This window comes from Erpetoichthys calabaricus, chromosome 8, assembly GCF_900747795.2.
Source record: "Erpetoichthys calabaricus chromosome 8, fErpCal1.3, whole genome shotgun sequence".
NCBI classification, from domain to species: domain Eukaryota; kingdom Metazoa; phylum Chordata; class Cladistia; order Polypteriformes; family Polypteridae; genus Erpetoichthys; species Erpetoichthys calabaricus.
In genome coordinates, this window is record NC_041401.2 from 1062846 (window position 1) to 1088375 (window position 25530).

The 25530-nt window shown below is 45.6% G+C and overlaps 1 protein-coding gene across 2 annotated transcripts in view; it reads right to left on the minus strand.

The window, feature by feature from the left end:
* Positions 1 to 23941, minus strand: part of ndufs1 (NADH:ubiquinone oxidoreductase core subunit S1) — a 40062-nt gene extending 16121 nt beyond the window's left edge. Inside the window, exons 1-2 of one of the 2 annotated variants that reach the window (XM_028806106.2) lie at positions 23806 to 23941; positions 18523 to 18605 (exon numbers count right to left, since the gene is read on the minus strand). In XM_028806106.2, coding sequence (XP_028661939.1) covers positions 18523 to 18601 — 79 coding nt within the window. In that variant the 5' untranslated portion in view covers positions 18602 to 18605; positions 23806 to 23941. The other variant, XM_028806107.2, reaches the window with a different exon arrangement.
* Positions 23942 to 25530: the final 1589 nt, after the last annotated feature.

Below are 25530 nucleotides of genomic sequence, written 5' to 3' on the forward strand. Positions count from 1 at the left end.
CACCAGTACCCGCATATGTGGACCTAAACAGGGATATTAAAATGTCTCGACTCTCCAGGTCTTCAATGTCACGTGTGAAAATGGCGGCCGTGTCCCCCAATGTAATGACAAACGGGGGGATTTCAGTGTAAGAACGGCAGGATCATCACGGATTACCTTATCCATTTTAACATGGGTGGTTGCACACTTACCTACCGTTTCTCTCCAGTAACAGAAAACTAAATGCGGCTTCAAATTCAAAATTTCTAAAACATTCTGAGCTGGACGTCCCCCACTTACACAAAGCTACAGCTTTAAGGCCAGCTTTGTAGGTTTGGGCCAAGTGCTGGGGCTCCTCTGATGATGGCGGAGACTCAAGTGACATTGAACTCAAATGTCACACGCCTGGTGCTTCACTTTTGTAACCCTTTCCCACCTTGTGTGTACACATTTGTCCCAAGTTGCCAATTTCACACTCTGGACGAGATCAGCCCCCCCACAGCTCGCCAGTCCTGTCCACTAACTTCTTCTAAAATCAAGTCAAGTTTTGAAAGCCCCTAAAGTTACTTCCTCTCAGACGGCCGTCACCTCACCTAAAGGCCACGTCACATCCCACGACTTGGCTTTTGTTTAAATGACCTTAGTGAGTCGAAGGCCGTCACTGAGCACTCCTGTCACCTTCTAAATGTGTAGAATTTAGTAAAAGCTGCCCGAGTGCCACCGTTTGCTTTGCCATCGTAATTCTTCTTCATTCGGCTTTGACAGATTGGCCGGCCATTTCTCGGATGTACACTTTTACTTAAAATGTCAGTGAAGAATTCCATTTCGTTACTGAGCTGACAAGTCCTCCGCGCCTGCTTCGCCTGTTCAGTGGCGCCATCGTCACTGCATTTTTTAACATTCTGTACTCGGGCCTGGATAGTCAGATATCCCAGCTGGCCACCGTCACACTGGTGACAGCACAACAAGTTGGCTCGCAATCTCCCGGCTCTCCATTTAAGTAAAGCCAAACGCAGCAGCGCCGCCATCGCACTGTTAAAAACGCAACAGGATGGAACAGCCGGCTGCCGAAAGGGTCTGTGTGGGCAGCGTCTGGGGCGAAGGCACGCATGAAAATGAGAGACGCCCGCCATCGCGGAGCATGACGACTGAAGGGGGGCAGCAGCTGGCAGGCACGCAGCGAAGGAAACAAAAGCACAAAGTGAACCTTCGAGCTCGCAGGAATAAATGGAATCAACCGGCGAGACCCAAAACGTCAAGGAACACCGAGGCAAATTCCTAGCAACTCCTGCTGGCTGGCAATAAAGTTCAACCTAAAAAAGAGAAACAAATAAAAGGGCAGGACATGCCAGGGCTAAATAGGGCAACACAAATAAAAGTGGGGTGAAAGGTGACCTAAGTGTCCCTGACTAACTTATTAACTAGCTCATTAAATGTCAAGAAATTCCAAGGAAAAAACGGTTGAGTCTCATTGGCCCACAAACATCAAACACACCAAAAATGAATTGAATCCGAAATAAAGAGGAAAACCGGGAAATGTCACATTTAGAGTGTCAAGCACAGGGTGAGCCAAACTCAAGGAGCCCATTTCTCAAGGTCACTGCGTGAGGTGGGGGTCCTTGTAGATTATCGCCAACACACTTTGGTCCGGCGCCCACCGTGCTTTCGCTGTTCTTCACAGACGACGAATCCATCATCGCTACACAACGCGCCTTCCGAACGCACTTGAGCATTCCTCCCAACGGTGATGTCCCAAAGGAGACCGATGCAGTCATGAGCACCCAGCTGACCTGGTAAGGTGCCAGCCTAGAGCTTCACGGGCCTAAGGGTCCAGAATGACTGCCGAGAGGTGGGCATCTCGTGGGAATCTGTGGCTTTATCGATGCATTTGAATGGTCTTGGTAACCCGTAGCCTCTGAAGGTCAGAGACGATCTAGACCTGTAGTTCTGTATCTCTGGTTCCAGAACGGCTTCAAGCGATATCGAGAACCTGCTGCCAGAGCACCGATCCCCTCTTTGCATTTGACGGATTCTCTGGCTTTAGAATACCAGCCCCGTATCTGCACTTGGGTGACCCCCAGAATCCGCAATCCTCTGGTCAGATGAGCCTGTGGCCTTTGTGTGAATCTGAACATGCTCTAGAGTAGTTCTAGAACCACCGTAGCCGCTCCCAGTCCAGTTGTCTTACATCTCCGTGCTGAAGTAGCTCCAAAAACCATGGACCCTTGGTGTGTTCTAGCCCAATCTAGACCGTCTCCTGGGCATGCTCATCTTCCTGTAGCTGAAGCAGCTCTAGAACAGTGGGCGATCTCCAATTCTAAACTGAGAGAGACGAGTGTACAACATTGTGGTATAGCAGGTCCGCGGCTTCCAATAAAAAGGCCGGGTTTTAAATCCGTATAGCCGTGCCGTTCTCTGTGGGTGCGATTGCACGACTGTGAGGAGTTAATGAGGTGATTGGAGCGAGTTGCACCTGCACCTGTGGTTGCGGTCGTTCTTGATTGCCTCATTGGCTTCCTGCGGTGTGTGATTAAGGCGCTGTGCCCACGGAGGCACGCCGAGGTATGTGTATATATACACGGGTCAACACCAGAGGAAGGGAAAGAAATCTATCAGAATCATATCAGAAATTCTTAGCAGAAAAGCGTTTTTGTGAAGAGTCTGTGATAGACACTTGATAATCCATCTTCTCAAGCAGCATGTTCCTGACCACTTTTATCCATATTACTAACCGAAGGTTGTAAACCGGATGGGCGCAGGGCTCACCGGATGTACGGAATCCCCAAAGGTCCATGCTGTGACAATGCACGCGCCTACAACGCGCTTGCGAAAGGAGTTACGGCTCAAACCAAAGGTCCATGCGCGCGCCTACAACGCGCTAGCAGAAGGGGTCACGTCTCAGACCAACGGTCCATGCTGTGACAACGCGCTTGGGAAAGGAGTACCGGCTCAAAAACGAAAGGAGTCACGGCTCAATTATCAGAGGGAACAGAAAGTGATTGCCATTCTTGGATTTGCGATTCTTTCGAGAATCGCGGGCTTGCTGGTAGTTTAATGTTGTGGTTTTTTTTTAACCTAGCTTTGCATTTTTTAAGGTAATTTGCAAATTTCATTTTGAATCATTAATATAAGTGATTATCCTGTACACTAAATTTTGAGAAATGTTCTTATTGAAACATTAGTTTGAACTTGCATGCTCATCTGGACCCGACTTTTGTCAGAGTTTTATTTTTTTTTTTTCAATTGCAGAAAAGTTCAACGATCCAAACAGCATGTTAATGGAAGACTTATAAACCAGTAGTTTTGTTAAATTTAATTTTGTGACATTTATGAAAAAGATTTGCTCTATTATAAAACATTTTTATGTCCTATTTGCATGTGTCTTGGCTTATGTTTAACTGTTAAGCATTTCTCTGCATAATGTAACAATGACAAAAAAAAAAGCCATACTGTAAGAGTGTCACATGGGCTCAAAAAGACAATTTAGTGTTGTTTGTTTTAATAGGACTGAATGTGGTGTGTCATTCCTTTCTTACAGAAGGTAGTCCATAAAATGACAGCCTTCTGCCAGTTTATGTTGTTTCCTTATTCAATTTAACCAGAAAGGATGGAGTTAACAGTTGTGTGAATATGACGTGTTCATCAGCATGGTCTTCCATACCAGTGAGGGAAAACTAGATTGTATTGGTAACTGTCTCCTTTCCTCCATCTGCTCCCCAATGTGGCCACAAAGACTTCTGCAAAGTCTATTCTCCATGTACTCTTGTGTGAGTGAATGTACAGTATATACACTGCACATTTTTGGCTAGTGGGTAGCATTGGACCAGGTACTATCTGAATATGAAACTCTAATTGGAAGAAAGAGACCACTTCTACATGCAAGGAACGTAAGATAGAAATGGAAGGAAAAGGGAGATGAATATATGCATCGAGGGATGGAAGAAAACAAGATAGAGAAAGAGAAAGGAGGTTAAAGAACGGAAAACTGCAGTCATGATGTTACAGTCTGGCCACCTGGAAAGTGGAGACACCACGAGCTGGGGCCCTGCTAAGGAGCGTTAGCCGGTGGCACTCTAGGGGCTAGTTCAACAAGTGAGTGGGGTGAGCAGAGAGGTGTCCACCCGTGGGATCTGAGGAGCGACTGCGGGTGCATGAAAGATCAAAGGAGGAGAGCTGACCGCGACGGTCTGGCGGTGACGTCCTGAAGGAGGCCAAGACCAAGGTTAGCCGAAGGAGCTCGTGGCTGTGGGGTCTCCTCCAGCTACGTGAGTTATGGGTGAGCCGGGGAGAAGGAGGTGTGCCGAGAGCAGGATGAGAGGGACTGCATTTTTAACCTCTGATTTTAAAGGATTTATTTATTGATGGTTTTTAGCCCCACTGGACACTTGTTTTCTGGATTATTTATTGAAACTGATGCACTGCACTTTTTGTTTTAATTGCTGTTTAATAAAAGCACTTTAGCACTTTTGGAAATATCCCCGGGCTTCATTTGAGAATTGTCCTCATTTGTCAGCTCATCTCGGTGACATCATCAATGCTGTTGGGTTCAAGGCTCCCGGACGGATGATGGGAGCATGGAGAGAACCCGCGTCGTCACAAACATTGAAGAGAAAATCTGCAGGCCATCCTCAGACAGTGCAAATGAACGAATGCCCGGAAACATCCAAGCTGTAAGGGCATCCATTTTGCAGTCTCCTAGACTCGGCTCTATTCAATAAGGGTGCGCACAAAAAGGCGACCTCAACTGGGCGCGGTGAATAAAGGCATTCGTAGATAATTTAGTTCAAGTGGCTCTGGAATATGTGAAGAGCAACAAAGGTGCAGATCTACTCATAGTCGAAGGCTACACATTCAGAAAAGAGAAAACTATCAACAGGAAACACATCTGGAAATGCACTGAATACAGGATTGGAAAATGTTCATCTCGCTGTCATACCAAAAATGGATTATTCGTCAAGAGACCCTCTACGCACAACCATGTTCCAGATGTGGCAAAGATTGAAACAAGGAAAGCAATAGTGGACATGAAACAACGAGCAACTTCTTCTACTGACGGACCGATTTATCTAATAAATTTTCTGTAATAATTTTGTTGCGTTTGCCTTTATTCGCTGTGCCCAATTGAGGTCGCCCTTTTGAAGCTCACCTTTATTGAAGGGTACCCCTAGAGTCAGGGGTGGGCTACGTCGGTGCTGGAGGGCCGCAGTGCAGGCTGCAGGTTTTCATTCCAACCCAATTGCCTCATTAGAAGCCAATCCTCGCCAGTCTCAGACCCTATTTGATTTGATGGCTTGCTAGTCTGCAATGTAAGCTTCTTGTATCGTTGATTTTTTTCCTCTCCAATGATGTCGTCCAAGTGATTTGAAGCCTAAAACAGATCAGGCTCAGCCTGTCACCTTTTCTATTGCATGTTTTAATAAATCAAACAGTGCGTGATGAACACACAGAGATTGAGGAAATCGAAACAAGCGAGATGGAGAACTGCTGACTGCTTTGTCTTTTATGTCTTATTGCTAATAAGGAGCCATTAAAACAGCGAATACAGCAGTTTGAGACTGAAATAAGCAATTGAGGGTGGGGACCCTTAACAAGTGAGACCACTAAAATGTCACTTGAGCAATAAGTGCGTCATCAGCAGTAATTGACTTCTCATTAAGAAACCTGCAGCCACTGCGGCCCTCCAGGACCGGCACTGCCCACCCGTCCTACACGTCTTTCATTTCCATCCTTACAAAATGATGGCAGTGCAAGAACTCACTGAGAGAGAGACTGGCAGAGCAGTAGAGAGTTGTGTGCAAACCGTTTATCGAGATGCCATCGTCCTGTGACGTCAGCGATGAGGCCCATTTCCATTTGAATGGTTGTGTAAATAAGCAAAACTTTCACTATTGGGCTGAAACCAACCCTGGTGAACTTCAGAGAGACCCCCACACGGTGAGCACGCATGTTACAGTTTGGGGCGCCGTTGCACAATTTGACATTGTAGGCCCATACTTTATTGAAGTGGGGAGAGCAACGGTCACCGTCACTTCAGAACGTCACATTCAAATGCTAAGAGAACTTTCTGGAAGACATGGATGTGGTGGATGCCATTCAGCCCAACAAAGCTTGCCAGTCCTCTCCACTTAATTCTTCCAAAAAAACATCATGTCGAGTTTTGAAAGTCCCTCAAGTCTTACCGTCCATCACACTACTCCTCATGGACCCCGTGATCATCAAAGGTAACTGTGTGCAAATGGTGCAGACCTAGAAATACCTGGGAGTGCAGCTGGATGATCAACTGGACTGGACTGCCAATACTGATGGTCTGTGCAAGAGAGGACAGAGCCAACTATACTTCCTTAGAAGGCTGGCGTCCTTCAACATCTGCAATAAGATGCTGCAGATGTTCTATCAGATGGTTGTGGCGAGCGCCCTCTTCTACGCGGTGGTGTGCTGGGGAGGCAACATAAAGAAGAGGGACGTCTCACGCATGGACAAACTGGTGAGGAAGGCAGGCTCTATTGTAGGCACGGAGCTGGACAGTTTGACATCTGTGGCAGAGCAACGGGCGCTGAGCAGACTCCTGTCAATCATGGAGAATCCACTGCATCCACTGAACAGGATCATCTCCAGACAGAGGAGCAGCTTCAGCGACAGACTGCTGTCACTGTCCTGCTCCACTGACAGACTGAGGAGATTGTTCCTCTGACACACTTTGTGACTCTTCAATTCCACCCGGGGGGTAAACGTTAACATTATACAAAGTTATTGTCTGTCTATATACCTGCATTGTTATCAGTCTTTAATTTAATATTGTTATTATCAGTATGCTGCTGCTGGAGTATGGGAATTTCCCCTTGGGATTACTAAAGTATCTACCTATCTATCTATCTACTACTTGGTCGCTTATTCCAAGTGTCTGTCGTTCTTTGTGTAAAGAAAAATTTCAGCATGTTTGTGCAAATTTCCCCTTCACAAGTTTCCAACCGTGTCCCTGTGTTCTTGATGAACTCATATTAAAGTCTTTGTCTTGATCCACTGCACTAATGCCTTTTCATCATTTTTAAACACTTCAGTCAGTCAGGTCTCCTCTTCATCACTGTGAAGGCTCAGCTCTTTGAATCTTTCCTCATAACTCATCCCCTGTAGACCCCCGTAATCAGCCTAGTCGCTCTTCTCTGGACCTTCTCTAGTGCTGCTGTGTCTTTATGGAGACCCAAACTTTCAGGCGGAGTGGTGGCTCTGAGGCTAGTGATCTGCACTGGCAATCGGAAGGTTGCTGGTTCGAATCCCGTAAATGCCAATAGGGACTCTGCTCTGTCGGGCCCTTAAGCAAGGCCCTTAGCCTGCAATTGCTGAGCGCTTTGAGTAGTGAGAAAAAGCGCTATATAAATGCAAAGAATTATTATTATTATTAAACTGCACCCAGGACTCCAGATGAGGCCTCACCAGTGGGATCTAAAGCTGGAGCAGAGCCTCCAGTGACTTGTACTCCACACGTCAAGGCACTATATAACCGGACAGTCTGTTAGTGTTCACAAGCCATTAAGAAGACAACTCCTAAATCGTCTCATAAGGTGGACTCTTGATTTTCAGACCCCCCCCCCCGCCCATTGTGTATTCAAACCTAACATTTTTACTTCCTATCTGTAATTCTTTACGTTTACTGACATTACATTTCATCGTCCACAAATCTACCCAAGCCTGTCTGCTGTCCAAGTCCTTCTGTGATGATATAATGGATTCCAAATTATCTACTGATCCACCTCTCTTGGTATCATCTGCTAACTTCACCAGCTTGTTCCTTATATTCCAATCTAAATCATTTCTAGATATTAAAAATAGCAGTGGCCCCTTGCTGCCCCCTGCTGGTCACCACTCTTAACATCGGCCAGTTCTGATGAGGTTCCTCACACCCTCATCACCCTCTGCTTCCTGTGTCTGAGCCAATTCTGCACCCACCTACACCCCACACCCTGAACTGCCACGTCTTGTAGTTTGATGCCCACCCTCTCAGGTGGCACCTTATCAATTGCTTTCTGAAAGTCCGCATCAATCATCTCATCTGCTCCACTCTGGTCATATCCTTTTGTTGCTTCCTTATAGAATTCCAGCCTGTTAGTAAAACACGACCTCCCTCTTCTTGACCCCATGCTGTACCTTGGCAGGTGTTGCACCATCTTCTCCTTAATAACCTGGCAAGACCTGATCAATAACATTTTAGAATAAATCACTTCAATTGAGGAAGTGGATTCTCTCCCCTCTTTTTTATTCATCTATTTATTTACTCTGCTGGCCTGGCACTCTCTCTCTCTCACGGGCGGAGGTTGATTTCTTTCGAACCTACTTTTGTAAAACTTGATTTGCTTGTATGGACTGCCGTTTGATTTTAATAAAATTAACAAACAAAAGAGCCAGCCAGCCATTCACAGCAGACATCTGCAGAACATTGCTGTGCTGGAATGAGGGCTGATCCTCCTGAACTTTGTGCCAATCTGACCCACTGCTGCCAGTTATTAAATCTCAGGGTTCACTTCCTCGTTCCAGAGCACACTGGGAATGCTTGATATGCACGATGGGTGTGTTTAATAAGGACATGACAGGTGTGTGTGTTATTAGTGTAAGCACAGTGTGTTTGCCCAAACTTGAGACTTGGATGAAGATCATCACATCACATGACACGCTATGACCAGTTATGTACTCCTCAGCGTGATCTCCAGCAGCCGCAGAATGACTTTGAGTCTCACCAGCACCTCACACACAGTGTATAAACATCAAGCCGCCCATTGCTAGTAACATCTCTCTCTTCACAGCTCCGTCTTTACTCCTCGTGTACTAAGACGTGACTTCATTACAAAGGTAATCACCGCCCAAAGGCACAGGCGCCTCTTTGGATTTCCTTTGCATGGTCACTGCCGCCTTTAATTTACACTGACCACATCACAAACATCCCTTAAGGAATTGTCTCCATCTTCATCATCTTCATCAGTCCTCACGTCTCACTTGCCCCTTCATGTCAATTTTTAAACGGCCACTCCAGTCCACAGGCACACAGTTTCTGTCTTACACGTTTCCCTTATCTGTCCAGTCAGGTCCAGAAGTGTTTGGACAGACACAGCAACTCCATTTTCCTAATTTTGGCTCTTCGTGCCACCACAGTGGACTTGAAACAAAGCCACCAAGATGTGACAGAAGTGTAGACGTCCAGCTTTAATTCAAGGGGTTTAACAAAAGTATCATAGGAGCCGTTTAGAAAAGACGGCCATTTTTATGTACGGCCCCCCAAAATTCAGGGACTGAAAAGTATTTGGACAAACTAACTTAGTGACAAACAGAAGAATCGTTTTTAATATTTGGCTCAAAGTCCTCTGCAGTGAATGAGTGCCTGAAGTCTGAGCCCACCGCCGTCTCCCAGTGCTGCATGTTCTCATTTTCCGAGTTTTCATTACCTGTAGGCCGTAATCAACAAAACAAAAAGAAATAAACGCTTGAAATACATCACTCTGTGTGTCATGAATCAACGGAATATACGAGTTTCACTTCATGAATTGAATTACTGAAATAAATGAACATTTTTCGATGATATTCTAATTTATTGAGATGCGCCGGTACAATTATCATTTTATAGGCACACGCTGATTCATTGTCTTCCACGTCAGATTTCTTTTTTGCGGAGAGCTGCAGTAGGATGTGAATGAAGTGAGGCCTGCTACTCTCGTAATGGTTGACGACGGCGGCTCTGCCCACTGATCTTGGCACTGGAGAGGAGAAGGGGGCAGCGTGCGTCACGTTGATTAGCACTTGCTGGGCGGGATTGGACTGGGAACGTTGTCAATAAGGACCATATAAATGGAGGGCGTTTTTAGTCATCCACTGCTCAAGAAAAGCTAAATGGCTTGAAGAGCGGCAGCCACAGTTACTATTACAGCTTGTATGTCAGCCGGACCCTTCCAAGTGCCACCTCAGTGACGAGTGCTCTGTAAGACAGACAGACTTGACGGAGTACAGTAGACCCTCGCGAGGTCGCGGGTCAGAGTTCGCAGCCTCAGTAATTCACGAATTTTTCCTTAGAACTCGACTAATAATTATTAGCGGAAACCGCAAACATCCTCCTTTTTTTGTGCCAATACTGCAGCGTAGAGAACACAAACAACCGCAGAGGAAAAGGAAGGCGGCTTGGGATGGCGAAAGTAGCCAATCGGAGTGTGCGGTGGAGCAGGTCCACAGCTCACATCAAAAAGGCCACTTTTTATATAAATAATCACCGCACTCGCGGCTTAGAGAGTGGGGGGGCGTGGTATGTGTGGCCGGAGCGGGTCCTGGGTGATGCAGAGTGTCCTCACGACCGATAGATAGTGAAAGGCACTATATAATAGATAGATTGATAGATAGATACTTTATTGATCCCAAGGGGAAATTTCCATACTCCAGCAGCAGCATAGTGATAATAACAATATTAAATTAAAGAGTGATAACAATGCAGGTATACAGGCAGACAATAACTTTGTATAACGTTAACGTTTACCCCCCCGGGTGGAATTGAAGAGTCTCATAGTGTGATGGAGGAACGATCTCCTCAGTCTGTCAGTGGAGCAGGACGGTGATAGCAGTCTGTCGCTGAAGCTGCTCTTCTGTCTGGAGATGATCCTGTTTAGTGGATGCAGTGGATTCTCCATGATTGACAGGAGTCTGCTCAGCGCCCATCGCTCTGCCACAGATGTCAAACTGTCCAGCTCCATGCCAACAATAGAGCCTGCCTTCCTCACCAGTTTGTCCAGGCACGAGGCGTCTTTCTTCTTTATGCTGCCTCCCCAGCACACCACGGCGTAGAAGAGGGTGCTCAGCACAACTGTCTGATAGAACATCTGCAGCATCTTTTTGCAGATGAAGGACGCCAGCCTTCTCAGGAAGTATAGTCGGCTCTGTCCTTTCTTACACAGACCATCAGTATTGGCAGTCCAGTCCAGTTTATCATCCAGCTGCACTCCCAGGTATTTATAGGTCTACACCCTCTGCTCACAGTCACCTCTGATGATCACGGGGTCCATGAGGGGTCTGGGCCTCCTAAAATCCACCACCAGCGCCTTGGTTTTGCTGGTGTTCAGGTGTAGGTGGTTTGAGTCGCACCATTTAACAAAGTCCTTGATTAGGTTCCTATACTCCTCCTCCTGCCCACTCCTGATGCAGCCCACGATAGCAGTGTCGTCAGTGAACTTTTGCATGTGGCAGGATTCCGAGTTGTATTGGAAGTCCGATGGCTGAACAGGACCAGTGAAAGTCCAGTCCCCTGTGGCGCTCCTGTACTGTCAGACCTGCAGTTCCCGAGACGCACATACTGGGGTCTGTCTGTAAGATAGTCCACGATCCATGCCACCAGGTATGAATCTACTCCCACAGGTTTTTTGACCACATCCAAAATTCACAGTTTTTCACAATTGGCAGGTGCTCTAGGAGCGCAACTCCCGTGAATTTCGGGGGTCGTCTGTACTCTGCCGTCAGATGAGACTGCCGTTCATATGCTATTTACCCCGTGTAGTGTGTAGTGATGGCCAAGAGACATTTTCTATCTCATATTTGTAGAGCCGAGATAACTAGGGGGTTACAGTGACCACAGCCGGAACAAAACTAATATCGAACAGTCATTGAAGAAAAAAAAAAATATCGCATCACTTGTGTCACCTAATCCATGTCAAGTCACTCGGTCCTAGTGTCACTATGTCCCAAACACACGCAGCTTCACTCACACAGTGTTAACTAAACCACTAAGGGAAAACGCACTGAAGAATGAAACTGGAGCGCGCTCAGACGGCAACGAGCGTTGGACTTGTAGCCCCGCCTCTCACTCCAACAAACTCAATCAAATCCACAAGCGGACCACCTCAGGATTACCGTATCTACTAGTGTTTACGATAAGTCGGGGCTTGATTTGACCGTATAGTCTCCGGTATTTTATAATGATGGTTGTATAAGTCGAATGCAGAAAACTCAGGAGATTACGATATGCTAACGCCTGCCCACCTGAGAGAAGAACCACGGTGTATTGTGTCTACGTGACCACACGGTGACACCCAAACTATTCTGAAGTGATGCTTGCACTGTTTTGTGTTTTTTGTATCTCACACCCTCACATACCTTTATCGTAAGAGCGTCCCTTATCTACGAAGGAGCGTTCGAGCAGAAAAAAATACGAAGCTGGTTTTAAATTAAAGGTAGTTGAAGTAGTGAAAGAAATTGGTGACTGCGCTGCTGCAACAAAATCTGATGTGTCTTAGAAACTAATGAGAGATTGGAGGAGGAAAGAATAAGTCGGGGTCCGATTTTATGATCGATTTTTCGGGTTTCAAGACCCAACTTATACGCAAGTTTATACAGTACTGAGAAACTGCACAGGTGAAGTGACCTTCTGCATCTTGCCGCACTCAAGTCTGAGGTCTCCTGTCCACCTGGTCACGTGGCTCCTCACTTTTCAGTTTGTTTCAATTCTCCTGAAAGGTTCAACGTGTAAAAATCTGGCGAGACCAGCACTGCAGCCGACGACACTCATCCGTCACGTACGTTTATTGATCTCCTCCCATCAGGCACTGCAGGATTCACGTCCACTCAGCCAGACCGTCAGGCTCCTTAACACCTTCACGTCACCTGCTGATCTGTGAACAATTAGACGCGTTTCCTCCTTTTAATCTCAAGACTCCTCTTGTTACTCTAATTGTTGTAAACCGGCTAATGTAATAACGTACGAGTCACTTAATCATTCCTGGTGTGCGTTATGGCACAGCATGCTGGTCCGCACGGGACTCGTCTTCCGCACGGGGACTCGTCTTCCGCACTCCGTTGTTAAACGTGTCGCTCTTTACGCAGTCTCGTCTTGCCGCACGTTACACTTTGGGCCTGAAGGCACACAATTTCGTACTTTCCAAATGGCTGTAATGACAATAAGAGGACGTGACTTGACTTAAACTCCACAAGTCTGCTGCTTGCCAGTAAAGTTCACACTAAAAAGCGCTAAACTCTGGCACTGTTGATATCTGGACTACGCGGAGTACGTCACGAGTGGAGCTGGGGGTCTCGACAGTCCTCACTCCTCCGAGCGACACAGTCGGGTTTCTTGTTATCGCTGTCACATTTCTCGAGGACGCTCCTCTTTATGTTAAGCTCCGACTTGTGCATTCATTACTTCAGGATTAGACTGTCGCAGTGCCCATCTGTTTCATATTCCTAACAAGCCGCTAAACAGGCGTTTGTCGATTCAGGAGACAGCCGCACATTTACTTCATTGTGCTAAAACCTGCAATCCCATTCCCTCCAGTCTTTCCAAATGTCACTGCCAGTCAGTTAAAGATCGGAGATCATATAAATACGCAGAACGATCTCGCCGCAGTGCTAGGAAAATGCAAATGGCTCTGAACAAAATAGCAAAAAGGACCCTCAGAACAGCAGTTCTAAATCACTACTTCATAGTGTAAAGTTTTGCCCGTGTGAAAAGGTAATTGCCCCCCTCTTGGTTACTCCCACAACGTAATAATTCAACTTAGCTGACCGGACACATTCAGACCTGCTGACTCTACACCCCTCTATATGTGGATTCCCATACCACCGCGAACCCCCCAATCCCCCCACAACCACCCACAATGTTTATTTAAAAAAAACAAAAAAACACAAGGCCTCAGTTAGAAGAACTAAGGATAAAACAATCTGTGCAAGATTCTCAATCAGTTTAGGGTTACAAAGCCATTTCCAAAACTCTGCTGGGAGTCCAGTGCACCAAACCACAGGGAGAGCAATTAGCTCAAATGGTGTACATTTGCCAAAAATAACCACCAAGGACACAACAGCAACTCGTTCAAGAGATCACAGAGGACCCAGGAGGACCATCCAAGGAACTGCAAGGCCTCTCCAGTCTCAGCTCAGGTCAGTATTGGTAAGAGAAGAGACCGAGAGGAAAGTGGGATTCATGGGAGAGCAGCAACCTCTGAGAGAGCCAGCAAATGACATCGGTGCAAACAAACACTGGAATGATCCCCGAGCCTTTTGGAATGACGACACATGAACTCTTTGGATGACACGGGGCCCACAATGCCCGGCATTCAACAGGAAGAACATCGGCGCTCCAAATAAAACATGGCACTGCTGGTGTGGGGATACTTTGGAAGACTCGTCTTTACAATCAATTTCATACTTTTCTGGAGTACTAGGGTGTGGTACCGTCGGCCATTATGGATCCAATGAGAAGTCAAGCAAAGTGACAATTCTGTTGGCTAAATGAAAAGATGACAGTATGCAGGCTTTCGGGGTAACTCAGGCCCCCGATACTACGAGATACTTGCCTGAGGAAGGGGCCTGAGTTGCCACCAATGCCCGCATATTGTAATCTTTATGCTTTACTGGAATATTCTTTAGGTGGATATCCACTCGTGTGTCCTGACCTGAAGCATCCTTGGGTCATGCAGGAGGAAGACAAGCCAAAACATAAAAAAGGAAACTGAAGAGCTCAGAACAAACAACATTCCAGTTTGGGAGCAGCCCAGTCCCAACTTGAACCCACCGGAGATGCTGTGGCAGGACATGAAACGAGGACTTCACGACTGCAAAGCCACCAACGGGTCTGAAGTAAAGCAATTTTGCAAAGAGGACTGGAATACAATGATTCAATGGCGACGTGGAAGAAGGATATTAAGCGATGGGAAGCCTTGTGGTTTTTGCTCAAAGGTGCTGCAGCCAAGTATTGAAGCTCCGGGGACAATGACTCTCATACGGGTGTGTGGTGTAGCGGGTCCACGGCTCAGAATAAAAGGCCACTTTTTAAATAAATAATCGCCGGACTCGCGGCTTATAGAGGGGGAACCCCGTGGTTGTGTGGCTAGAACAGTTCCTGAACGCTGCGTGAGGCGGGCGTTACCTCGCTTAAGTGCACAGGTGAGGAATCGTCCACATCCGTAATTGAAGCTGGGAGCTGATAATCGCCATACCTGAGCCACGTCCCCGTAATAAATAGGAGAAGCGCGAGGAGGAAGAGAAAAGAACGGGAAAAGAAAGGAAGAGGCGGAGAGCATTGGGGAAAAAGTGGACAAGCCAGCCCGCTGTGAAAGAGAGACGACAGCGCGGTCAGGGGTCCCAGATGGAGCGAGTGATCGGCACTCGTGGGACAGGATTGTGCCCACTGAGTTAATAGAAGAGTCGGCACGACTGGCGACAAGTCCGCCCCTTGGGATCCGAGGGACGACTTTAGAGTGCGAGAAGGAAGACAGGAGGACAACCGACCCTGAGTGGTCAAGCAGACACCGGGCAGAGGCAGTAGAATCAGAATATCTTCATTGTCATTGTAACAAATACAATGAAATGAGGTCAAAATATAAATAAATATAATTACAAAAGGATCAGAAAGGATAAGGACCGCCGTGGCTGAAGTCTCGCCTGCTGAACAGACCATGAGTGAGCCGGAGAGACTAGGAAGGAGCAGAGCTTGGCTGCTGTGACCCCAATGTCGTCTGCAGGATTGTAATCTCGTTTTAGACTTGTTTTTAATGCCTGGGATTTTTACCTTTATAATGGATTATTTATTTAATAATGTTTGAAGCACTGCACTGTTTGTTTGAACACTTTGTTTCGACGGATTTTAAATAAAAACACTCTTGCACTTTTTGCACCATCCCCTTGTTTCGTTGTGGCCTCACTGATCAGCTCATCTGGTGACATTACTGATGGTGTCGGGTTCAAGAGCTCCTAAAAAAGGAGATGGGAGCCTGAAGTGGAACCCACATGGTCACAGGGTGCTTATGGAGCACTTGAACCAACAAAGTCCTGATTTAACAAACCATTTGTGTTTTCACAGTTTACTACACCAAAGCAGAGCACACCGAGAAGGGGGCATACACTTTTTCACAGCACTCTGCATACATGTTGGATTTCCAAATCCCTTCTCACTCACTCCATTCTGCTGATGCTGCTGTCCTTGTTGTCCTTTTCGCTAAACACTGGGGGCTTCATGCGTAACGGCGTGCGCAGAACTCACACTATAACATGATGTAAGCACAAAAAAATCCAGATGCATAGATCTGTGCGAACGCCAACTTCCATGTTCTTCCGCTCCATAAATCCTGGTCAGCGTGAAAAGTAACACACGTGCAGGCGCCTGCTGTCCCCTCCCAGACTCCTCCCAGAATTACACCTCTTTGAATATGCAAATCAATATAAATAGCCTTCTGTTAAAAGGCAATGGCAAAAGCACAAGGGAAAATAGAAGAATTTCAGTGAATACCAAGTGGAGAAAAGGAAAAACGTACAGTTTGGTGGTTTAAACAGTGGGATAAGCAACAAAAGGAAGTCGATCGAGTGACATAGTGTGTCGGAGAAACTCAAAAGCACACGTTCACAAAGTCACACAGTGCCCGAAATAAAAAAAGAAGTTGTCAGATATCAAAGTCGCCGTGAAAAGGGGAGTCGTAGCCCACCGTCTGTGGGTCATATGAAAGCTTATTAGGGTACAGAGAAAAGAAAATGGGCACACAGTGGGGAAAAAAGCATGAAATGTCAACTTTAATTTCGACATTTCCACTTTAATCACGTAGTTTATTTTGTCATTAAAGTAGAACATCTTTAATCGTTTAATTTACTAGTTTCTCAAATCCATCGTAACTAAAGTAGCACATTAAATGCTTTGTTTTGTATTTGATCTTCTATTGGCTCTGTGTGCCTGAATCACTACGTGCTTCTGGGCTTTGTCTTCCTCCGACAGGACACAGAATCCATGACATCCATCCATGATATTACAGCTCTCTGAATAATTAAAATACTGAGAGGTATGCGTGATATCATTTTCATGATGATAGGAGTTAAAGCGTGTTATTAAACATGGGAACACGGTGGAGCGGAGATTGTTCATATCTCATGCAAGAGGCTTGCTGCACCATGTGCGACCTTTGATGAAATAATTTATTACAGAAGTACTGTCTCTTTCAAACGTACTTTTCTTTCTCCAAATACCCAATCGCCACACAATCAGCTCTGTAATAGACGTGAAGCCATCTGTAAGCTTAGAACGCCGATTCTTCAAAACTTTTAAGGAACATTGAAATATCTTCGTAGTACATGTTTAATTATTCTATCGTTCCAGTCAGCACCAGCAAGAATACAGCGCGAGGCACGAACAAACTGTGAACGGAGCGCCAGCTCCTCGCTAGCACTGCGGCACCGTGTAGTTAAAGTTCAAGTTTTATCTGTACAATATAATAAACATATTTTGCTGCATTTCTTCTTAAGAATGATCTCGTCATCATATGTAAATATGCGCTTTATAAAGTGGCTCAGGTTGTGTAATATTATAACTGTAGTGCAAGTTTCCAGTGAGGTGACTGTACTAATAAGTCCAGACATTTCTACCAGGAGCACTTGATGGCTGATTGAGTGCGTTTAGAGTTCTTAGGATGAAACTGTTTGTGAACCACGAGGTCCGTACAGGAAAGGCTCTGAAATGTTTGCTGTATGGGAGCAGTTCAAATAGACAGCATGGCTGAGGCAGAGTGTGCTTGATGCTGTATCCTGATAATTCTCTGCTGTAGATCTGTGATTCACACTCAGATACAGTGATATAAATACTCCGAGTGGTGCAGTGAGAGGAATATGGAAAAAGATGATCCACTGTGGCAACACCGAACGGGTGCAGCAGAAAGGAGAAGAAGAAGGTGCAGTGAGAGTAACAACGCTAAAGCAGTTATGGTATTTACAATAGTTTAATAATAATAATAATTCATTACATTTATATAGTGCTTTTCTCAGTACTCAAAGCGCTATCCACACAGGGAGGAACTGGGAAGCGAACCCACAGTCTTCCACAGTCTCCTTACTGCAAAGCAGCAGCACTACCACTGCGCCACCTGTGAGGACATTCTGTAGACCATTATATTGTTACAGGTTAATTACAATCAGATGCATTACACTAATAAACAATATGCGGTTAATTCCAGTGTATTTATAAAGCCACCGTCATAGATGTGGATCTAAAAAAGTGTAACCACACAGGAACAGTAGCACTGCTTTGACGCTGGGTGCCACCAGTATGCAAAACTGAGCAGAGACCTTGCGTACGCCAGGGTATGAGCTACCGTGGAAATGTGCGTGGCTTTACGCCAAGTGTAGGTTTTATACATCGCGATTTGAGCGTGGAAATGTTCTTACGCAACATTTTTTTGCATACACACCATTTATACGCGAGGCCCCAGGCCTTCTGATGTTGTTTTATTATTTAAACAGCAATTCCAAACTCCTCTTTAGATCTTCCATTTTGTCCTCTCACAGGGAGCTCTATGGCTGTTTTATGAGATTTGGTGTGTTGTCTTTTACTTTTATAATGTGCCCTTGAGTTAAATAGAATGTATTATAACCATCATCATCATCATCATCATTCCATAAGAAGCCATCAAGTGCACACCTCCTGCTGCCGGCGGTGCTCCTCACCCAGTTCCTTGGCACCACACAGCCAGTCACTACCCGAGGCCTGGTGTCACAGAAGCGCCCATGCTGGCAAGTCGCCACCCCTTAAGTACCCTAATCTGAAACAAGACTCACCATGGCTCTTGGTGGAGATGGGGGCTCTGGGATGGCGGGCCAGTCCCAAAAGGGCCTGGCTCAGCGGCAGTCGCAACATGGCACTATAAAGAGAGAGAGAGAGAGAGACATCATCAGTGACTGGCAGCAGACTTCCACGGACATTCAGAGCCACAGGCTGCCAGGCAGACAAATGGCACTCATTCCAAAATGTTCACTGAGAAGTAAAAATACCAAATAATTTGACAACATGAGGCGCTGCTACTTGAAGTATGTATAATGACATGACATGCAGGTCTTGGTGGGCTCGTGAAGGTCCTCACTCAAATCAGGCAGTCTTCAGCTGTTAAATATTATCAAATACCATGTGAAGAATAAACAGAGGAAAGGAGGCCTAAACTCTAGAGCGCCCCCGGGAGGCTACCTAGGAAATACAGTGTGTTGTTATGAATGAGGAAGAACTCACAAAGTCTTCATCGGAGGAAATTGGAGATGACAGGGAGAGACAAAGGAACAAAGCAAAGTCGTAAGAATGGCAGACACCAGGCCGTACTTTCACATAAACATTAACAAGTTGGAGACGTGCAAATCTGGGCTGAACAGGCTATGGTGGGCAAGACACCACTGGTGCATCACAGCAGGTCATGGGATCCAGATGTTTCAAATCGATTCTCTCCAGGAATTCTCATTGGCTCTTCTCACTGAACTCTGGGACAGAAAGTGCCAACATGTTACGAAGCTCAGAAATCCAAGTGACAGCAGGTCCAGATGGCATCCCAGGACAAGTCTGTATGATTTGTGACAATCGGCTTGCACCAGTGTCTGTGGTAATATTTCACCTCTTCTTAACTCAGTCTGTTGTCTAACATGCTTTAGGAGAGCTATCATCGACCCTCTGTACCTACAAAACTCACATCCAACCGGCCAGAATGACCACCGTCCTCACGGCAGCGACACCTGTCATGATGTTAGTCAAGAATTACACACGCAAGTCCTAAAGCCACTGCCATTCACACGTCACTCTAGTAGATCCACAGATGAGGCCATCACCGTAATCCACCATACAGGACTGGCCCACCTGGATGACAGGAGAGGGAGTTAGACGTGAACGATCTAACACAATAAACCCCTCTAAGTTCCTCATGAAGCTCAAGAACCTGCGTCTGAACACCTCGCTGTGCACAGCGTCTGGATAAGCTGCCCCCCACATTTCGTCCCTGGTAATTTTCACCCCCCCCCCCCCCACCACTATATTTTGCCCTGGTATTTATGTACATATCTATAATTGCAAGTAAAATGTTAATAAACCTTACACAAGCATTTGAAGATTTAATACATTCTGATGGCTTTCCCAATGAAGCCCTGGTGCTTTGAAGATCCAGAGACAACGGGGAGGCCAGCAATTACCAATGTTTTCAATTGAATTATGGAATGTTTATGAACATACGCTGAACGATCAGCAACGTACAAACAACCACATGGAGGGATGGCACAGGGAATTTCAGGAAGTCTGTGCTACATTATTCCCAAATATTTACAGATTCATTGATGCTTTATAACAAGGGTTCCCAAACTTTTTTCAGCCGCAGACCCCTTTACCAAAAACTTTTAAAACCGTCGACCCCCTAATTACATGCAATGGTTTTTCATATCCGCACTTGCTTTGATATGTTCGATAAGACAATGAACAGACATGTTTGTGCTACATGTATTTTCATGCATTCTTACGTGTGACTCTTTTAATGACACATTTTACCTTTTCGTTCGCAAATTTGGTATGTAATGTGTTTTTTTTAAATGATTTTACTTCTTAATTAGGTACCTATTGGAATCATAGATATTTTGAAGTAACAAACAAATAGCAGTAGTAAGGGGGTCTATTTTTGCTGTCGTTGACCCCCAAATTTTTTCATTGAAACTATTGACCCCTAGAAAGTTCAAATCGACCCCAGGGGGTCAATATCGACCACTTTGGGAACCCTTGCTTTATAACAACAAGAAGGTTTGCACAATTTCAGAATTACACAACTAAGTGCCAGTCATCCAGGAAATCGCTGAAACACGAAGTAGGCTGCCGGTTCTGCGATAATCAAAGGAATAGCCCAAAATTTCAAAAATCATAATGTAACGGATTACCTTAGAGGCACTGCATACAACTTTGAGTTCTAATCAATACATTTTTTGTGAACATTAAAATTACAAAGATATTAATTTAGTACAGAATTGTATTTCATGTGTTTTTTCACAATGGCGTGTGATATTAATTTTTATAAAATTGTTTGGATTTGTTTAATCAAAATAAAAACGTATACAGTAATCCCTCCTCCATCGCGGGGGTTGCGTTCCAGAGCCACCCGCGAAATAAGAAAATCCGCGAAGTAGAAACCATATGTTTATATTGTTATTGTTATATTGTCATGCTTGGGTCACAGATTTGCGCAGAAACACAGGAGGTTGTAGAGAGACAGGAACGTTATTCAAACACTGCAAACAAACATTTGTCTCTTTTTCAAAAGTTTAAACTGTGCTCCATGACAAGACAGAGATGACAGTTCCGTCTCACAATTAAAAGAATGCAAACATATCTTCCTCTTCAAAGGAGTGCGCGTCAGGAGCAGAGAATGTCAGAGAGAGAGAGAGAGAAAAGCAAACAAATCAATAGGGCTGTTTGCTTTTAGGTATGCGAAGCACCGTGGCACAAAGCTGTTGAAGGCGGCAGCTCACACCCCCTCCGTCAGGAGCAGACAAAGAGAGAGAGAGAGAGAGAGAGACAGAGTTTGTTTTTCAGTCAAAAATCAATACGTGCCCTTCGAGCTTTTAAGTATGCGAAGCACCGTGCAGCATGTCGCTTCAGGAAGCAGCTGCACAGAAGGTAGCAACGTGAAGATAATCTTTCAGCATTTTTAGACGAGCGTCTGTATCGTCTAGGTGTGCGAACAGCCCACCTGCTCAATCCCCCTACGTCAGGATCAGAGAAAGTCAGCGCAAGAGAGACAGAAAAGTAAGCTGGGTAGCTTCTCAGCCATCTGCCAATAGCGTCCCTTGTATGAAATCAACTGGGCAAACCAACTGAGGAAGCATGTACCAGAAATTAAAAGACCCATTGTCCGCAGAAACCCGCGAAGCAGTGAAAAATCTGCGATATATATTTAAATATGCTTACATATAAAATCTGCGATGGAGTGAAGCCGCGAAAGGCGAAGCGCGATATAGCAAGGGATCACTGTATATGTTTACAGAGTATTTAAGTGATGCACTATGGCTAACTTTATCACTTTGAAACAAAAATGTTTAAATTAGGAAAGTCAGTTTTGAATGCTGAGAACAATTATTCACTTTATTTTTTCTAGAAACTTCCAACACTCAAAAACATCTGGGTGTGGGTATTAGAAGTTACTGGGGTGGGGGGGAAATGTAGTGGGGGCGAAATTTCCGTAAGCCACTGTGCAGATGGGGTTTCAACTTTCTGGCCGGCAGATCCCAGGTGGTCCGGTGGCCCTCACTCTCAACACGGGGGGGAGGCTCCACAAGGCTGTGTTCCGAGTCCTCCACTAGAGGACTGTGTGGCTGCACAGGTTTGCCGATATCACAGCTGTGGTAGGCCTGATCTCCAGCAACAGCGAGCTGGCTGACCGGGATGGAGTGGAGAGTCAGGACAACAATCTACAGCTGAATGTCAGCCAGACAAAGGAGCAGCAGGGGCACAAGCAGCCATTTCAGTAGTACCAACACTCGGGTGGAGAGGGTGGACAGTGTAAAACACCTCAGTGTCTACAGCACATCAACACCTTGGCACATCATCATCTTTACCACCTCAGACGCCTCACGGATTTCAGGCTGCTCTCCCAAGTACTACACAACTTCTACACATCCACCATTGAAGGTGTCCTGACAGAAGTACCAGCACCGCCTGGCTCTGCAGAGAGTGGTGTGGTCAGTTACTCCTTTTCACAAAAATGGGCATTGGCAGCATAGATGCATCATTTTATACTGTCTCGAGGTTTGTGAATATATCGATATTTGAATCTTTACTGGTGGTCCGAGCCCCCTAAAAGCCACTCTGATTTGTTCAAAATGACAAACATAAGCATGTGGGTATCGATTTAGACTGTTTTAAAGTCAACAATTACAAATTTGATGCGATTTTTGATTTTCAATCCTTTACTAGCCTTCTATGGTGGGTGACAAATGAGAAATTTCAATTCCAATTGAGAAAATGTAAACCTGAAACATTTAAACTGAACGCACACCTTTGAATAATTCAATCACTTGACGTACCTACTCTCATTTATTACGTACTTGTACCTCATGGAGTAAATCTGTAGCTGTCGTATGAACACTGCTAACTAGGGGGTCTTACACTAACTCAGGTGTTCACGTTTCTAGAATATTAGTGTAATGGACTCCATTTTGAGGTTTATTGACAGAGCTGAGGGTTTACCCGTTTGTCTCTCTTTGGACTCTTCTGATGACCCGTGTTGCAGCATTTCACTTCTTATCGCCCCGTGTCTATGTGACCAATACAATCTGACTGGAAGACCACCGGACTTCACACGGCCGCCCATAAACTTGAACCTGTCGGTCAAACTCGGTCATCTGCAGTTTCATCCATCCAATGCTAACTAACCTGGACCCCCTTTTCATGGCGGTCAGAGCCCACCTTACTGAAATGAGGCTCAACATTGGCGAGCTCAGACCAGGACGGGAGGCCAGTGTAATGTAATGTGGGGGGGCTTACTGAAGCATGCAAACTGCACTGGCAGTCATCCCGGGGTCCAAGGGGAGCACACGGCAATGCCCCCCAATCCACCCCCTTGCAGTTACGCGCTGCACTTTCTTGGCTTCACTTCCTGCACATTCCTCCTGGTTCGGTTTGCAGGGCCAGCTCGGTACGGCCTGCCATTCACGGGACCCTCCGGTGGTCTGCTGTCCTGCCCGGGTTTGCAAGTTCACTCTAAAACTGACCTTCGCAAAGCCCCTTCGGCTGACTGAGAGTCGAGTCGGCGTCAGGCCCTGGGGGGGCGGCTCAGGTGCACAGCTCCTCACCCGCGGGACGCCCCAAAGCGCTATTCGAGGTCCCATCCATGATGTATCGTCCCCTGGTCGTGTCCGGACGGCAGGCTCGTTTACCTTTACGGTGCCGGCACTCAAGGACATCGGAACGACGGGGTCACGTCGGCCGTGTATTAACACACCTCGCTGGGACGACGAGCCGAGTTCAGCCGTCACCTCCTGCCGAAGCGGCAGCAGTAAGAGCTCTGGCGTACTCCTCACACCTCAAACCCGTAGCGGCGCTTCTCTTACCGTGATGCGATTCGGCCTCCTATCGCTCAGCAGAGGCGCATTAGTCAATATGGCGGCTTCGACAATCTCCGGCGACCTCTCGGGAAAAGCCGAAGGCCGCCGGCCAACGTATTACGTTTAGAAATGTTTAAAAATACAAAATATTGAAGAGCATGCGCCAAAGTACAACTAAGAAAACTCGTATATGCATTTAAAGCGTTTTTAAAGACGTAAAAAAATAAAGCTTTTTAGGTTCGAACTTTGACCCGTGACGTCACGAGTTCAGACAGCTTTCGCGTGTGGTTGTGCTGCTGTTACCAGATCTCCAGTGACAGCAGAGTAGGAAGGAGAAGATAAAAATATAATCGTATAATACTAATGGCGTGCTTATGAACTGCCGGCTAATTAATTTGACGTGCGCTAATAAAGAAGAGCTGCCGAGACGGTGACGGTCAGATTACTTACTCACGAAATAAATCCGTTTAAATGGCAGAACAGAGAAGAAGGCGACTGTACGGAATATAAAATAATAATATAGAATAAGTGCACATCTTCATATTTTAGAGTCGGATAGAACTGAAGAGTGAATGGTGTGAATATTTTCAATTTGTTAGAATATTTTTGAACAATATGTTTTCCCTGATCATTTTTTACAATAATTATCCATCCATCCATCCATTTTCCAACCCGCCGAATCCAAACACACGGTCACGTTGGTCTGCAGCAATAAATTATTTTTTGGTTTTAATATCACTTGCATAGTGTTAATAATCATTTTTTTGCATACGAAACATTAATAAGATAAGTAGCGTTGAAACTTAACGAGGCCGCCGAAGTTCATTGCCTTCAAAGCTGTTCTGCGCACGCGCAGTATTCATCGCACCTCGTACGGCTCCGTACCCATCGATTTGTGTAACTTTAGGAAATAAGCCGCGAGTGATAACGGTAAAAGTCCGCTGTTCATTCCGTCGCTTTGACTGTTAAACTCGGCCATATTTGCACGTGTAGCAGATTTCGACAAGGCAGCACAGATCGTCAGAACACCAGCTCGCGGTCATAAATTCGTCCTTTCCGAGCATTACATGGCAAACGTTATTGCCGTTTTCTTCGGTTTTATTTGCAAGATTACATTCAGTTTTCTGCATGGTTGTATTTTTGTGGGCCTCGGGACCACCAGACTGAGCCTTTAGTGAAAAGCGTTTTTGCTGTTTGCAAGTAGCCGCAGTGTGTGGTCAGTCGGTCAGCCAGCATTGCAGCTCAATGGATAACAGAAATGGAAGATTTCAATATTCAGAAAGACAGCGGGCCAAATAGGAACGTTCTTCTAAAGTGTTTAAGTTATAATAAATATTAATACCGTGCGTAATATTAGAAGCAAAAATCAAAGTGTATTTGGCAAATGCCTCAGTCCATTGGATTGTATTTAAGGTACAGAGATATCTCAGACTTTTAAAAATATTGGAAAATGTTTTGTTTATTCTTCTCCTCAACTCCATTACTGCTGTTTCTAATATCTGAGTAATAAATAAATAAAGAAAATCGAGTTTGTGAACTTTGTTTAGTGTTTTCTAATTGCCATTCACATCAACAAAGCGGGTAAAGGTCCCTGCGGTGATGTGCCACGCAGTGGCGGGGGGGCACTGTGTCACCCTCAATGGGTCACTTGATCTCCCTGTGCTCCTCAATAACAACCCTCTTAGCCCTTCAGTGAAAAAGCTGAAATTTGGCAGGGTGGTACATCTAGGG